At 42.5% G+C, this 16689-nt stretch overlaps 1 protein-coding gene across 2 annotated transcripts in view; it reads right to left on the bottom strand.

The window, feature by feature from the left end:
• The window catches only part of SLC2A3 (solute carrier family 2 member 3), a 59535-nt gene that overhangs the window by 41861 nt on the left and 985 nt on the right, over positions 1–16689 (bottom strand). For both annotated transcript variants that reach the window (XM_031444153.2, XM_031444155.2), the window contains one exon: positions 15789–15866. In XM_031444153.2, coding sequence (XP_031300013.1) covers positions 15789–15809 — 21 coding nt within the window. In that variant the 5' untranslated portion in view covers positions 15810–15866. Of the gene's footprint in view, positions 1–15788; positions 15867–16689 lie in introns of those variants that run through there.

Raw genomic sequence — 16689 nt, 5'->3', positions numbered from 1 at the left:
AGGTAATTAGGCTTATTTATTTATTTTTAGAGGAGGGACTGGGGATTGAACCCAGGACCTGGTGCATGCTAAGCATGAGCTCTACCACTGAGTTATACCCTCCCCCAAACTCACTCTTCATAGAGGTTTCAAAATTGTTTTCTGGCCTCTACTTCTGTTTTCTGCCTTATTATCTATCACTACTCCCCTGATTGACTAAACTCGAGCCACACTAGATTTTTTTTGTCCTGTCCTGTTATATCAAATTCATTTCTGGCACATAAGCTGCCTGGAGATGTCTTCACAAGATCTTCAAATGCCTGATTCCTCCTTGTCATTCAGGTCTGAGTTCAAAGCCTCCTCCTCCAAGAAGCATCCGTGACCAGACTCTCTACGTTGTCCCTCTGCCCACCCACCATTTTCACATTTCTCTGTTTTACTTTTGCTCATAGCTCTTATCACTATCTGGAATTATTTCTTTGGTTATTTTCTGTCCCCATTACAACAGGGACCTTGTCTATCAACATTTTTTTGTCCCATATACTTAACATCCAGAAGAAGCCTGTACATACTAGATGCTCAATTAGTATTTTGAATAAATGAATATCCAAATAATAACATAGATGAACTGGATCACTGTTCCTCATTTTGGTAGGAAAAAAACCCAAAACTGGCTTAGATGATTACAGATTGCTGAGCATCATTAATATCTCAATGAGATGGGTGACTATGAACTTATCATGGTACCATCCTCTGCCAAGCTGTGTTTATTTTTTTCAGCATCCTGGCTACAGTATCAAAGTAGAAACCAATCCTGGGGATTTTTCAGGTGGGTGAAACAGAAGGACTACTGGGCAAGGGACTCATTCAACCAAGCGATTATTTTTGGAGGGTACAGGAAGTGACATCTCTCTACAGAAGCACTGCTGAAGGTCTTAGGGTGTGGAGAAGATACTGCATCCAGAGAAAGAGACCTTTCTCTGCATCTTCAAATTCCAGTCCCATCCTTGTTTTCCTCATTTATTCGATGACCAGACCCTATGTTTTTTCGGAAAATAGATTTTGCTAATTTTCATTCTTTACCCTCCCCTCCCCTTTAATCCATCCATTCCTTCTAGAATCCTGCCTATTTTAGAAGTTCCTATCCTCTCCAACTTATCCCAGCTATGCTTCAGGACACTGTTCCCGCATCATTCCCATTTCCACCTTAAATTTCTCACTCGCTGCTTATCTATCTCTGCTGCCAATGGGATTCTAAAGTACCCGCATCTCCAGGTACTCTCATCCTTCCTCTCCCTCTGCTTCCCATAAGGTACCCTGTCTTTCACTGTCAAAATCCTCCAAAGAGCGATCACTTCCTATTTCTGTTTCTTTCCCTTCCATTCCACATCAACATGTTTCAGAATATCTAGTGGTCCCACATAGAGGTTCAGACCTCCCTATGAAATTACATACCCGGTATTGACAGTATCTTTGGTATGACTGGAATTCTTAATTATTTTATTGAAATAATGATTATCCTCCTATGGCCCAACCCCTGTAAGAAAGTAAGGTTTCCCTGAAAAAAGTGGGTATTCCCAGATCTAGGGAAAAAAGGAGTGTCCTGAAAGAGAAAACAAGAACTCTTCCACAGATGTAAGGAAACCTGACCTTGGCACCTTGGGCTTGGAGTTTCAATGTGTTTAAGGACCCTCCCAAGAGGCACAAGGTAAAGCTGGCTTCTGACAAATGAAACTAGGCCAAGTGCTCCTCAGGAAGACAGGTCTGCAGCAAACCACCTCACTAAAAGAGAAAGATCTATTACTCATAACTCTTATAACATTCTTTCTATCATCTTTCATCTTAGTCTTTGGAAAGTCTTGCTACAACATTCCAGGCTTATCTCAGCTGTATTAAGCAGGGGGTATGGAGCCAGAATTAAAACAGAAGCATTCTGCTTCCTTCAAGCTCCTTCCCTTAGGCTACACCAAGATGGTAGTTATAGTCTTTGGCAATAATTTTCAAGGAAAACATGTTTTTTTTGCCTGAAAGTTCAAGCACTCCTCCCCACATTCCATTGCATCCTCTCTACTGAAGCTTCAGCTGCAAAAAATATAAATGACCTGATTGCAAACTAGTGACTTCCTCAGCTCTAACCCAACTCAAGCTCTCTTCCTCATTCACACTGTTAACGAGCTCCCCTAACCTCTCCTGGCATCCGCACCATTCTCGAGGTGGTCTTTCCAACCTTCCTAATACCTAATCCTACTTCTTTTTCATTGATTCTTCCTCAGTGACTCTTAAATGTCGGGTTTATCTTTGACCAGATTCTCTGTCATCTCAGCCTTTCCCACGGAAGAAGGGGACCTCTACGGCTTTCACTCCAAACATTCTTCTGAATTCCAGACCACATTTACAGTTGCCTGCTGTGAAGCTCCACATGGATATCCTGTAAATATCTCAAGCTCAACATGCCCAAAATTGATCTTCCAAATATGCCTCTGCTCCTCCTCCTCTAACTGATTTGCCATCACCATGTAGTTTAAATTTGGGGGGGGGGGGCGGAAATTGCTGGATTTCCCTCTCCTAAAGCACCAATTTTTATTTCTAGCAATTCTGTAAAGAGTTTGGTCATATCCCCACCAAAATTGAATAGTGGTCATTATTTTTAATTTGTCTAATCTTGTAGATAAAATATGATATCATTTCTGTGTTGATTATGAGTGAAGCAGTGAAAATGTGCATACATGTGCCTCATGGGTTTGTTGTAGTTAATAATCTTTGTGTGACCTGCCTCCTCAGAGAAGATACTCACTATTCCTTCAAAAAAGGCAGTGGTCAAAAGTATGTTTAGAATAATCTCATCCTCATATACACGAACACATACAGTTATGTACTATGCACAGGGAAAATACAGAGCATTACACTAAATGGTTAACTCTAGTAAGATTATAGAGAGCTTTCACTTTACCTGGTATATATTTCTCTGGAATAAACTTAAAAAGAGAAAAGAAAAAAGCATACTTTGTCTTGTAGGAAAAAATAATAGTGAAAAATATTTTTCAATACAGATCTGATTATATCACTGTTGTGTTCAAAACTCTTCAGCGATCTGCTGCTTACAGAATAAAATTCATACTGACAAATGAAGCGCTCAAAGCCCTACACAATTCCCCCTCATTTCTCTGCTCCCCATTCGCTCCTGTCTCATCTGGTCACACCTCTGTACCTTCTCATTGTGATTCCCCCTGCCTGAAATATGGTCATTTACATTTTCTGGCTGTTCCACACCTCCGAGGCCCAGCTCAAACGTACCTCCAGGTGTGCTCTTTCCAAACCTCAGAAACAACGAATCATGCTCTCCTGAGTGCTCACACAGCACCCGTTTTTGGTTACAGTTCTACTGTAGGACTAACCATAACCTTGCTGTGTGCTGTAGTTGAGCACACACGTTACTTCCTTGGGGTCCCCTGTTTCCTCCCAGCACCCAGTACAGGGCTGAGATTACAAAGGCCGCAGCTCCGTGAGGGGGGTGGGGGGGTGGAGCGGGGAACGACACCAGGCGATGTCACTAGCGAATACCAGTCTTGTGAATGATGGAAGCATAGGAGATTTACAGGACTCAGACTCCCATGGTGACACTGCGTAAGACTGTGCTAGGTGTGTGTGCACACCCAGATTACCACTCACAGCAGAGTTTACCCGAATGGCACCCCCTCCCCTAACCCAGCAGTGCCTGATTTCCTGTCTTGCAGGGGGGACCTGGTAGGGGGAAGAAAGAAAATTCAGGCAGGAGGAAGGGGTGTGGTTCGTGCCCAGGAGGGCTTCCTCTTTGAGAAGGTAGGTTGAGAAAGAGCTGAGGGTTTGGCAGTAGTTGCCTCGACAAAGCAGGAGGGAGGGAGATGGGAGAGAGTTGTGTGCTGGCTGAGGTGCAGCACAAGAGAGGGCTTGATGGCTGGAGCCCGGTGAGTGTGTGATCCTGCAAAAACTCCCACGTGGCTGAAGCACAGACGCCAAGGATGAGAAGTGCTGGGCAGTAAGCAGGGACCATAACACACAGGGCCTAATGTGCCAGTTAGAGGGGTCGAACTTAATTCTGAGGACCACAGAGGGTTAGTAGGTTACACTTGAACACAGTGACAGCATGAACACAAATTTAAGGAAGATTGCTGTTTGTATTAAAACGAGGAGCTTTCTATACTAATACATGGTGATGACTTGTACTGAGGTACCAGCAGGGGGTTCAGAATATCAGGTATCAAAGGGACTCAAAAAGTACATCTAATGCCAACCTCTGTTTTCAAGGAAATTTCCTTGACACGCAGACCTTAAGATATCTTGTTTGATTTTGTTTCTCTGAAACTACAGACGGACAAATAAAACATAGAAATAGTTGTGACAAAGCAGGGAAAAAAATACAGAACCTGACCTGGGGTATTCAATAAACAAAAGTCCATTTATCAACTATTTCCTATTGGGTCTTCAGCATAATTCTCTGGATACTGTAGAAAGACGTATTTTTCTGGTTTAAAGCCACCGGGAAGCCTCTATAGATACATTGCTATCTGATCATGGAGAAGCAGATTTCTGTGGGCTGGTGGGCCTCCTAATAGGATAAAATCTTTTAGAAAATATTTCAGCTATTTCTCAGCTTGTTTCTCCAGACAGAAGCAAGGTTACATGCTCATTAGATCAGGTGCTGACAATGGTGGCATTTGCTCCTCTTCAGCATTCCTGACCTTGAATTCTATTGCTTTTGGGAGAATAACCTATGTTTATCCACTGCAAGAAGCCTGTGGTTAACCTTTCCTTCTCTTTCTCCCATGTTGCAAAGAATTTTCCTCCTCCCACTTGAGGAGTTTTTCAGCGAAAGGTTTCCCCAGGTCTGGGGCATGTTTCTTTTCATCTGGAATTGTTCCATGTCACTTTCTCTCTCCTGCTTGGCTCTTATCACCAACACTGCGCAGCCATAGATAACACTATAATTTAAGAACAAAAGATGTTTGGAATGTTGGGCACTTAGACAAGGGGTAATGTCTGGGACAGAGCCTAGGCAAGAAAAGGGGAAAGGTGAGGTAGGTTGATATCTCCAGGCAGTAGGTACAGGAGTCCCCACTGAAAGTCCTGTCATTGCCTGGAGACACTGGTTCTTGCTTAAGAGTCAGTTAGGTTCTGGAAACTCTAAGAATTCAATCATCTCCAAGATCCCTTCCAGTTTTAAAATTTTACAATTCCTTTTTTAAAAAAGTGAAGTATAGTCAGTTTACAATGTTGTGTCAGTTTCTGGTATACAGCAGGTTTCAATCATACATATACATACACATATTCGTTTTCAGATTCTTTTTCATTATAGGTTACTACAAGATATGGAATATATAGTTCCCTGTGCTCTGCAGGAGAAACTTGTCTATCTTTATGATTCTTGTTGTAGGATTTGAACAACATATCTATTCACAAAGTTGATTTGTAAAGAGAACTAAATAATTCTTAATTAAAATTAGGATTGAGGACCTGAGACCCACGGATAAATCTGGAAATAGAAGTTCAATTTCTGGAATTTCCTACAGTTCCTTCAGTAGATTCCTATAAAAACTATCTGAAACGTTAACAACATTTTGCCTCTAACTTTTGGCCCCTCTTACAGCCCAAACATCAGTAAGACAAAAGAGTATAAGCTGGGGAATTTGTTTAAGTTGTGCAATGTGTTTTGAAGAAAGTAATTTATTTTTAATATGAGGGATAAAAGAAACAAGAGTTGCAAAACCTAAAAAATACAAATAAACAGAATGCCATTAAATGTGAATTTCAGATAAACAAGGAATACTTTTTTCTAGTATAACTATATCCCATGAAGTGTTTGGGACATAACCTACACCATAAAACTATTTTATATGGCATCCCTAAGCAGAGGTAGCTAAAAGTTCTATTCCATCTCATAGGTTAAGATTAAATCAGATAAAGTGGAGGAAGCACCTAACACAGTTATCAAATGAAAATTCTTTTTGCTTTCTCCTGAGGCTGAGGAATATGACATGATAATTTTCAATTATCCATGTGTAGACTGTAAAAAGTTAAATCCTAGTTGCCCTGCATACTTCTGGTTCATTTTCCCCTGCTGTCCTGTCTTAGCCACAGAAATGAAAAAAAAAAAAAAAAAAAAAAGGAAAGAAAGAAAAAATACTTAGTATTAGATGAAACATATTTAGAAAAGGAAATCTGCTAGCGGATATTGAAGTCATTGTGGTTTAGTTATACAACAGCTTCCATGAACACAAAGAACTGGCTTTATTTGGGCAGCTTCAGATGTTAGAATTTATCATATAAAGTGAAAGGCCTGTTACAAACTGTGTGACCTTGGCTGAGTTGTGCTTTAAGGTTTAGATCTGTAGGATGGTGATTGACAGGCTTGGAGTTTTTGGGAGGATTCAATAGTATATATTAAAGTTCTTTGGAAACTGTAAAGCACAAAGTTGTTACTGTGCTGAGTCCCACACAGTACAGGAAGTGAGGATTCCTTGAGCCAGAGATCACGCAATGGCTCATCCACAGACAAACTTTCCTCAAAGGCATTTTCCTCTACACAGAGCTTAGGAACTCAGTGCGTGTCATCTGCCAGTAACACGACTTCATCACTTCCTAGTGATCACTCAACCATCACTCTGGACGGTAGGCAACCCATCTTTGCATCCTCTTGAGGACAGTTATGTCAATTTCAGTTCCTATTTGTTTTCTGATAACCTTCTCCCCCCACCCCCAAGTGGCTGCATCAGCAGTGCTGGGACCATAAGAAGAAATCTAAATAGATTGTGTAATATACTCTTTGATCTGGCTGTCATGCCTTCCTGACCCTAAACCACTATTCCTTCCAGGCCACAAATGCTCCTTCTTGAAGTACCAGCCTATAAGTTATAATTAATTAGCCATATCATTTTGCATACAATTTTATATTTTTCCGTGTAAAATCTGACAAGTAAAATTCTGACTACTATGGTCATATGATTTTTAATCCAGTAGCCTTCAAACTGGGCTATCTTTTGTTTTTTTAAAGATCCATTATCGACATCCCCCAGGAGAATGTTATATTTGTTACGGGTGATGAACCTCATTGGCACATCTTTATCACTTAAAGTCCATGGTTTACACTGGGGTTTACTCTCGGTGTTGCACATTCTGTGTGTTTGGACAAATGTATAATGGCTTGCATCTGGCACTACAGTATCATACAATGTAGTTTCACTGCCTTAAAAATCCTCTGCTCCACCGACTCATCCCTCCCTAGCCCTTCACCCCCCTGCTTAAAAAAAAAAATTTATTGAAGTACATCTGATTTACAATGTTAGTTTCAGGTGTACAGCAAAGTGATTCAGTTATACATATACATACATGTATCTATTTTCTTTTCAGATTCTTTTCCATTATATATTATTACAAGAAATTGAATATAGTTCCCTGTGCTATACAGCTGGACCTCCTCCATCCATTTTTAATGAATAATTTTCCAAATCTTCAACACGAAGTATTTGTTTTCCTTCCTAAAATTGTTTTTCTTAACAATGTGCCTGGTTGCTCTTTTTTCTCTTTCCCACTTTTCTTTTCACTACTTTCTCCTACTTTCTAAAAGAAGAGTTTACCTCCAACCCATCTTAAGTTTTTACTAAGCTGCACACAATCAGACAGTGCACAGTCCCTGAGGGAGGGCGCGGTGACGGTCAGTGTGACACGGGGTGGGGGCAGGGGGAGTGTTAAAGGCGGGGTGCCTTCCCCCTGCTGCTCAGGGCAGAACCATCCACGCATGTGCCACATCAGCCTCTCCTGGGAGCTGGTGAGACGTGAGCATTTTCAGCTCCACTCCAGACCTGCTGGGTCAGACTCTCTGAAGGGCGGGACCAAGAAATCTGTATTAACAAACCTTCCGAGTGACTCTTAAATGTGCTAAGGTTTTAGAAACATCAACTGGTAAAGAAACCACCGTAAGCAAAGTTCTGCAGCATCTGTCTGTCTTAGAAGAAAGAAGATGGTTGGTGGAGGGACAGAAGTTAACACTTTTATCTCAATAAAAAAGAAAGGCTCTTTCTGGCAGAAAAAGAAGTCTGATTGGGCCTAGTGGTGTGCCCATGAACAGGTTTACAGTTCTATGTAACTGAATGAGCTATGTATTCAAAGTTTTTACGAAAAGAAAAAAGGTCTACAAGGCCGTGTGTTTGTGTGTGTGTGTGTGTGTCTGTGTTTGCAGAACAGGGGGAAATGGACCCTGAAATACAGTCCACAACCAGCTGGGGAGCCCTGTTCCTCGGCCAGAAGGAGAAGCTTTTCTTTGCACAAGGGGACTTGCGTCCCCTGAAGATCTGCCCCACTCTTTTTCCCAGAAGGTTATCTTTCCCTAATTTGCACAAAGGCACAGGAAAGGCTAACAGTAGCCCTGAAAGCACGTATGTGCTATTCAAGACAGCAGAAATTAATCCCTGAAAGGCATTTAAATATTTTTAAAAATATTTTAAAAACTTTAAAATGGGGCGGGGGGCAGGTAACAGTTTTTCAAAATGATTCTGCGAGTAAACAATCCAAAAGGAAGGTCACTGCTCTCGTCTTTCTCTGGTGCCCAGCCCCTACCTGGCGGCAAGGCTGCCAGCGCCTTCCTCTCCCTGGGGGTCCGTCTTTCCGCCTTGCCTTCTTAGACCCCCTCACACCCTATCCTGAACGGCTGCCTTTCCTCTTACCTTCCGCCTGATCTTTTCCCTAAATGTTCTCAAGTTTCTCTTGAGGGCCTCGCCGATTCCCAGCTAGGACCACGCTTTCAGGCCTAAGGGAATCCACCAGCCCAGCCCGCGCGTCACTCGCCCGTCACTCGCCCGCCGCGATGCGCCTCTGCGGGATCCTCAGCTCCAGGCCCCGCCCGCCCGCCCGCCCACGGGACTAGGAAGGCGCCCCGAGGACACACACTGCCACCTAGCGGCTGCTGCTGCCGAGGTCCGGCTACGCCGGCACGCTCTCGGGCGACAGGCCTGCGGGCGGATTGGCAAGAGATCTGTCGTGGGTGGAACCGCCAGTGCGAGCTCCCTTGGCTTAAGTAATTGCATTCTGTCTGGCTGGAAACATCTTTCCAAATCTTTTCCCCTCAAAATCCGTTTCATCTTTCAAAGTCCTGAGTAAACGCCATGATCCCTTTTTTCTGACCTTCTGCGTTAGAGTGTCTCACGCGCCGTGGAGTAGGTCCAGCATTTCGTCTGTAATTCTCAGGGAGCGCCACACGGCCTGTTCCAAACCGTTCCTCCTCCTCTAAGTCCCTCAAAGACTCAGCTCCTCTGAAGCACATGCCACCAGGATATTGCAATCATCGGCTGATCTCCTGGGTCCACCCCCACCCCCGCCTCCCCATTCCCTGGAAATTTAAAAGCCTGATTCATCCTCTTGGTTACACAACTCCTGTCATCATTCCTAGTGGCTTCATCATCCATGGAAACAATTCACACCATGTGCTGGCCTCTCAGCTCCTTATCCACTCATTTCCAATCATCCTGTTTTCCAGTCACTTCTTCTCAAGCTGATATCCTCTCCCTGGTCATTCATAACAAAGGCATTCCTTCCAGAACCTCTTATTTCTCGCATCTCACACTGACCATCACTTCCTCTCCACAATTTCTTGACAGAAGTAGGATGTCTAAGCTCTGAACGCTCCCACATTTTCACTGCTCGTCATCCTGCTATGTCACCCAATTTAAATTATCACTCTAAACACTCCTTTGCATAAACCTGCAGCTCCCTAGCACTTCCTTCTCTCCTGTAATATTCCTTGGTCAAACCCCAACCCTTGGTTAAACACCACTATAATTACCCTGCTTGCTTGCATTCACTAACACCAACAAGAATGTAGCTGTAGGAAAATCCACAGCCGAGCTGTCTGGTCTCCCACTGAATTTAGATGATACTCTCAGGTGGGCTCTGCCCTGCAAAGCTTATTTTCCCAAATCATTTCACTCCCTCCTGTCCAAGAAAACAATTTCACACCCTGTCCCCGATCCTCAAATTTTCAAGATCTCCGTCCTTGCTCACACTTAGCTGATAATCTCATTTCTTATTTCATTGAAAAACTGAAGAAGAGAAACCTCCTACTTCACTACTAAGCCTACTAAGCTGACTGAATTAGCATCCACACACTCAGCTTCCCTCCCGTTAAGGTGACCTCACTGTCTCCTGCTTTCCTCTCAGACTAGCCCCTCCTCCATGCAGAGCTGGGTCCCTCTGCCTCTCACCTTACTCATGAATTTTGTTCTAAAAGTAGTTCCCTTATATAGGAAAAAAAATTCCCCTTTCTATTTCTGCTACTATCATAATATTTCTTAACAAGACTCCCCCTTAGATAAAGACAAAATTCAGAAAAGTAGATACTTCTGGCATGGGGAGACACAAGAGCGGAGTCTTACAATACGTACAAGATTCAGTTTCTTAAGCAGGGTGGATATCAAGGTGTTCATTAATTTTTTTTAATTTTTAAATTTATTTTGGGGGGGGCAATTAGTTTTATTTGTTTGTTTCTTTTTTTTAATGGAGGTACCAGGGATTGAACCCAGGACCTCATGAATGCGGAGCAGGCGCTCTACCACTGAGCTATGCCCTGCCCCCTCAAGGTGTTCATTTAAAAAATTCTTGCCTGCTTCACAAAGATGGTGCAGAAAGTAAAGGAGTCCTCGTCCCTCTCAAAGCCAAAGCCAAAGCCAGGAAAGCAGCGCTGAAAGGCATCCACACACGGGCCTCTGAAGGTGGCCCGATACCCCCGGAAGAACGCCCCCAGGAGGAACAGGCCTCTCGGTGCCAGCAAGTTCCCTCTTACCGGAGTGCGCCCCGAAGGAGATGGAAGACACATACTTGTGCTCATTGTGGAGGTCAAGGCCAACAAGCACCAGGTCAAGCCAGCTGCGAAGCAGCAGCAGCAGGATGCCACCAAAAAGAAGGAGAAGGAAGACTGGGGGAGGGGCGGGAGAGAGGGAGCAGCAGTAAAGGAGGATCCCTCAGGTTTCTCCTTTACAGGCGGTCCTTTCTCTCCCAGTCCCAACCAGTGGTGCCTATTCATCTGTCCTCATCCCTATAATCTTGTCATTTACAAAATGTATATAAATGGGACCTATCTTGGTTTGCACTGCCATCACAGAGTGGTATAGACTGGGTGACTTAAACAACACACATTTACTTCTCACAGTTTTGAGGGCTGGAAGTCCAAGGTCAGGGTGCCGGCATGGGTGGGTTCTAGTTAAGGTCCTTTTCCTGGTTCCCAGACGGCCACCTTCTCACTGTGTCCTCACATGGCCGAGGGAGAGCAAGCTAGATCTCTGGGCTCTTCTTATAAAGACCCTCTTCCCATTCATGAGGGCTCCATCCCCGTGACCAAACCATCTGTATACCTTCTTCAGTGAAATGTCTGCTCCATGACTTTTACTTTCTCTATTTAACTGTTGAGTATTTTTTTAATAATGGCTTTATTGAGATATATCTCAGATACTGTACAATTCACCATTTAAAGTGTACAATTCAGTGGTTTTCAGCATATTCACAAAGCTGTGCAACCACCACTGTAATTAACTGTGGAGCACTTCATCACCCCCAAAATGAACCCCACACCTGTTAGCACTCACTCTCAAAGTTCTCCCCAAACTCCCAGGCCTAGGCAAGTACTAATCTACTTTTTATCTTTATGGATTCACCTCTTCTAAACATGTCATGTAAATGAAGTCATGTAGATTAGTCTAATATGACTATTCTTTCTATTTTTTTTCCTTATAGGACTCAAAACTTTAATTGCATTCCCATTATAGTCAGGAAGTAGAATAAGCCCTCAAGAAAAAAAGCAAAAACGCCAAGATATTCTTTAATTTGTTGCTCATACTTTTGATGTCATATCTAAGAAACCACTGCCTAATCTAGGATCACAAAAGTTTGCATCTATGTGTTCTTCTAAGAGTTCTGTGGGTTTAGCGCTTACATTTAAGTCTTTGATCCATTCTGAGTTAATTTTTGTATATATATATTTTTTTTTTGCATATGGCTATCCTGTTGTCCCTGTAACGTTTATTGAACAGACTATCCATTCCCCACTGAATAGTCTTGCCATCTTTGTTGACAAGTCAGCTGAACATGGACACATGGGGTTTATTTCAGGACTCAGTTGTGTTCCATTGATCTGTATGTCTAAACTGCTGCTAATACCACACTGGTCTGAGTACAGTTTACTGCTGGGTTTTGTTAAAAGGGCTTCTTATTTTCTTGATGCACGACCTTCATCAATATGTGCTTTGTAAATATTTTTTCTGTGGCCTACCTTTTCATCATCTCTAGGGTCTTTTGCAGAGCAAATGCTTTTCATTTTGGTGAGGCCTTATCTGTCTATCTGGGCTTGTGCTTTTCATGTTAAGCCTCTGTTTTGAAAATAAAGTTTCATGGTCACACAAGCTTGTCCACTTATTTACATAATGTCTGTGCTATTTTAACTTATAATAGCAGTGTTGGAAAGCTGTAACAGAGACCATGCGGCCCACAAAGCCTAGAATTTTTGCTATCTGGATCTTTGCAGAAGAGTTTCTTGGCCCCCTGCTCTGATCTGATAAATCCTTATTCTCCGTGGCCTTTTCGTACTCCCTCTGTCTGAAACGCTCTTTCTTCTCAAGGCTGGCTCCTTACTGTTATCCTGGTTTCTGCTCAAATTTACTTTAGAGAGGCCTTCCCTGACCACAATATTTAGAATATGCCACTCTCCCCACCATCTGTGCTCTTACTTACTTTTTCTTCATAGAATTTATCAGTTCCTTCACTAGAGAAAGCGCTGTGAGGGCAGCCTCAGGCACCAACAGTGCCTGGCATGTAATATCACTCAAGAAATATTTGAATGAATAAGTGAGTCATAGAGAACTATGTGGAAATCACATCTTTCCAGAAAAAAATAATCCTACTTACTGTCCCGTAAAATGTTTTGTTGGAGGAACAATGCTTGAAAAAGAGAACAGTATGTCCGATTCCTGTCATGAGCTGTGTAATGTGGGTGTGTCATTTGACCTCCGTGGTTTTTCTCAATATATCAAGCTGAGGGTTACAGAGGATGTCTGAAAATCTTTACATTTGTTTTCTAACTCCGAATTCCTTCCCAATCTCTTCTTGACCCTGAACTGAAATTCAATATGTGGATAACAATGTAGGCTATCTTTCCCACACAATAATTGATCTCTGCTGGTCGCTCTTGAATTCTGAACCTCCTGAGCTGTCTGCAGGGGAACAGCGCAGAGCGGAGCAAAGAGCTGTGGCACAAAGACACCGGTCGCAGGCCAGCTATAGTGCTCACTAGTTGTATAACCTTGAAAACTTGTCTCAAGATCTTCAACTTTGTTTTCAAATAACAGGTGCCTCACAAATCAATGTATGCAAATAATAATAAATTCCCAATTACTTAACATCTTTTCTACGGCACTGTGAGATAATAGAAAATACATGTTGGTCCCCCGCCTCCCCGTTTCCTGGCATAGATCTCCTAAAACCCTCGTAATTAAGTGATAAGAACACTGGGACCATCTCTTGGTCTAATACCTGTTTTTCACCAGGTCCCTGACGCAGGGCTCCTAAAAACGTTATAAAGTCCTAAGTGACAAGAGCACCAGGACTATTTTTTGTTCTAGTGAAGGGACTCTGGGTGGGCTCCTGGATGTCTCAAGGATGGGGGCTGGTCACCAGAAAGACCAAGCCATGATTAGCAGCTTGGAACTTTCAGCCTCATCGCCCATCCTCCAGAGAGGGGAGAGGGGCCGGAAATGGAGTTAATAATTGATCATGCTTACAAGAGGAAGCCTCCATAAAATCTCAACAGTAGGAGGTCTGGTAAACACATCACACCAGGAGGGTGAGCACCCTACCTCCCTGGGGACGGACACTCCTATGTATGGAACTCTCCCAGAACTTGCCCCCATGTATCTCTTTATCTGGCTGTTTGCTTGTATTCCTTATCATATCTTTTAGTAAACTGGTAAACAGAAGTGTTTCCCTGAGTTCTGTGATTCATATCAGCAAATTAATCGAACCCAAGGAGAGGGTCGTTGTAATCTGATCTATAGCTGGTTGGTTCGAAGCACAGGATAACCTGGGCTTGCGACTGGCATCTCAAGTGTGTGTGTGTGTGCGCGTGGTGGGCTGGGGGTGCAGACTGTGAGACTGAGCCCTTACCTGTGGGATCCGATGCCATCTCTGGTTAGAACTGAGTTAAACTGTAGGACATCCAGCTGGTACCACAGAGAACTGCTTGGTGTGCAGAAAAACTGAGGTTTTTTTTCCCTTTACAGTGAAATGCTTTGCCAAGTACTAGAATATATTATGTTATTTTTAGTTGTCACAATAATCAGCAAAGACAGATGTTACCCAAAGAGTCAATCATAGTGTCTGGTCAATAGGTACGAAATAGGACAAACTCACAGCCACATGTATGTGGCTACCTAAATGGCATTGTCAAAAGTAAAATCACTGGGATTTTTGGTTTCTTTCTGTTATTGCTGAGGTATAGTTGATGTAAAACCACTTATTTTAATGCCAATAGCAACAGCAACAACCATCTTAAACCTTTGCTTACCCTTAATGTCCCACTAAAATTCAGCAGACTTTGTCCTTTAATTTCTTGATTACTGAGATGTTTCACAGGCATGTGTCTCTTTTTAAATAAAATAACAACTACAACAATGATATATGATATCTTAATAATGATAAGGTTGGCACATTTAGGAAACCCACAAACAACAGAAATAGACTACCCTATGTTTTGAAATGGAACACACAGTACCTCCTAGTCTTAAATAGTCAAAATTAATAAGTAAATTAAATAAATACACAGTAGGGAGAGCTTGGTGGAGAGCTGGGGTGGGCAGGGGGCACAGTGACTTTGTTCTTGATTGTTCTTGATCTGATCGGTAGGGGAGTGAACACACTTAACAAGAGGACCACTCGTCCCCTGATTTCTGCCTGTCACATCTTGTCCTCATAGTGCTCCCAACAAAGCCTTTCTGGAAAAATAGCCTTATCAATTGTCATGTAAATGTACCATCTTTAAAAATGTGTTGACTTTTAGGACTTTTCCAAAAGATGCATTTTGGGAAAAATGTACTAAGAAAAAGCAGTTGCTCCCCCTGCTCTTCTCCCAGCTCTGTTGCTTAGTATGAGCCTTAAAAAGATCAGGAAAAAAATCTGGCAGTCTGAGAAGACAACCATTCAAGATTCCTGTGAATTCCCTGAGAATTTTTGATTTTGAGATGTGACCACATGTGGTAAACCCTTGACTCCAGGCAATACTGATTCAGACAGCAGGTGATGCTCACCCTGCCCCCATCCCCATCCACAAATCCCTTAAGACCTTTCTTGGATCTTCATCACCATGCTTTGCAAGTAATATGACCCAATTACACTCTAGAGTCTGCTCTGTACAAGTAGTTCTTATTATTGTGCACATTCCTATATGACTCTATGTTACTCCTCCCACCTTTACAGCTATGGCAGTTTTCAAGGAAATTCCCCCTCATCCAGTTGTATATAGTTTACTAAGGCCTGTTTGCAATTACAGTGCTGAACATGGATATTTTATCGTTCTTATTGTTCTTGATGTTAAAGCACAAAATGCCACAAACATCTGAAAAGGGAGACAATATGGGAAATGTACTAAACCTACTGGCAGTAACAGTCTTTCCCACAGCCCCCTAGGTAGGTCCACATTAGTAAGACAACGAAAATTTAGGAAGATGATAGCTATTGAGATTATTAACATAATCATGACAAAACAATTTGACATCAATCTGACATAAATTCTTAATACTCACATCCTGTTTGCTGCTCTCCATCTCTCTGCTATACTAAGAATTGACTCTCCCTCCAATTCTTCTTCGAGGTACTGCTTCCTGTGAATTGTAATTGGCTAGTTATTTATTCGCTTTATCTACTTAAGCTCCTTGAGACATGAGGCTCTGACTTAGCCCCCAACCCACCAGCACGCCAATAAATACTTGTGGAAGAAGGTGAAAGCTCATATAATTCTAACATCTGAGATGAACTCAGTTCTGGGGTCCTCAACAAAGCTCTTTCCACTTGTTCAGTAGCCAATGGGAAGACTTTTATCAAGTAAAAGAAGAGCAAAGGGAAAAGGATGGTGAAAATGAAATCTCTATACTTTGAGTCATTGCTGTCACCAACTAGCACCGTGTCCCCATCAGCAAAATGAGCAGGGATTAGGTGAACTTGCTATTATAAAAGTCTGTGATTTAACTTGCCTATTTTGCCTTACAAAATTAGAAAGTATTTGAGATAAGCCACCTCCTCATAGCTTCACCTGAGCCTCAACTCAACTGCCTCCGTGAGCTGCAGTGGAGTCAGAAATCATGATTCTGCTTCACCAGCTGTCAAGTTTGAGTGTCTTCTCCTGTACCAGCTCTCCTGTCTTGGATGTGTAGTTCTGGAGATGAACTGAGATGTACCGTGAAGCACTAGTGTTATTTCCAGTTTATTAAGAGGAGGGGGAGAATTTAGACAGACCATTTCCTTTACTAGTCCATAGACTCCTTATCACCCTTTCCTTTTCATTTCTCTACAACCTTCCCACCCCAGCCTCATCTCTCCCCTTTCCTCTGTCTGATAGCTCTTGTCTTCCAGGTCACTCTCATTCCGGAAAAAACAAAAACAAAAACCCCACAAGTCTTCTCACTCCAATAAACATACTTTTCTTGA

Source organism: Camelus dromedarius, chromosome 25 (assembly GCF_036321535.1).
Source record: "Camelus dromedarius isolate mCamDro1 chromosome 25, mCamDro1.pat, whole genome shotgun sequence".
Taxonomy (NCBI): Eukaryota; Metazoa; Chordata; class Mammalia; order Artiodactyla; family Camelidae; genus Camelus; species Camelus dromedarius.
This window is presented reverse-complemented; position numbering and strand designations above follow the sequence as displayed.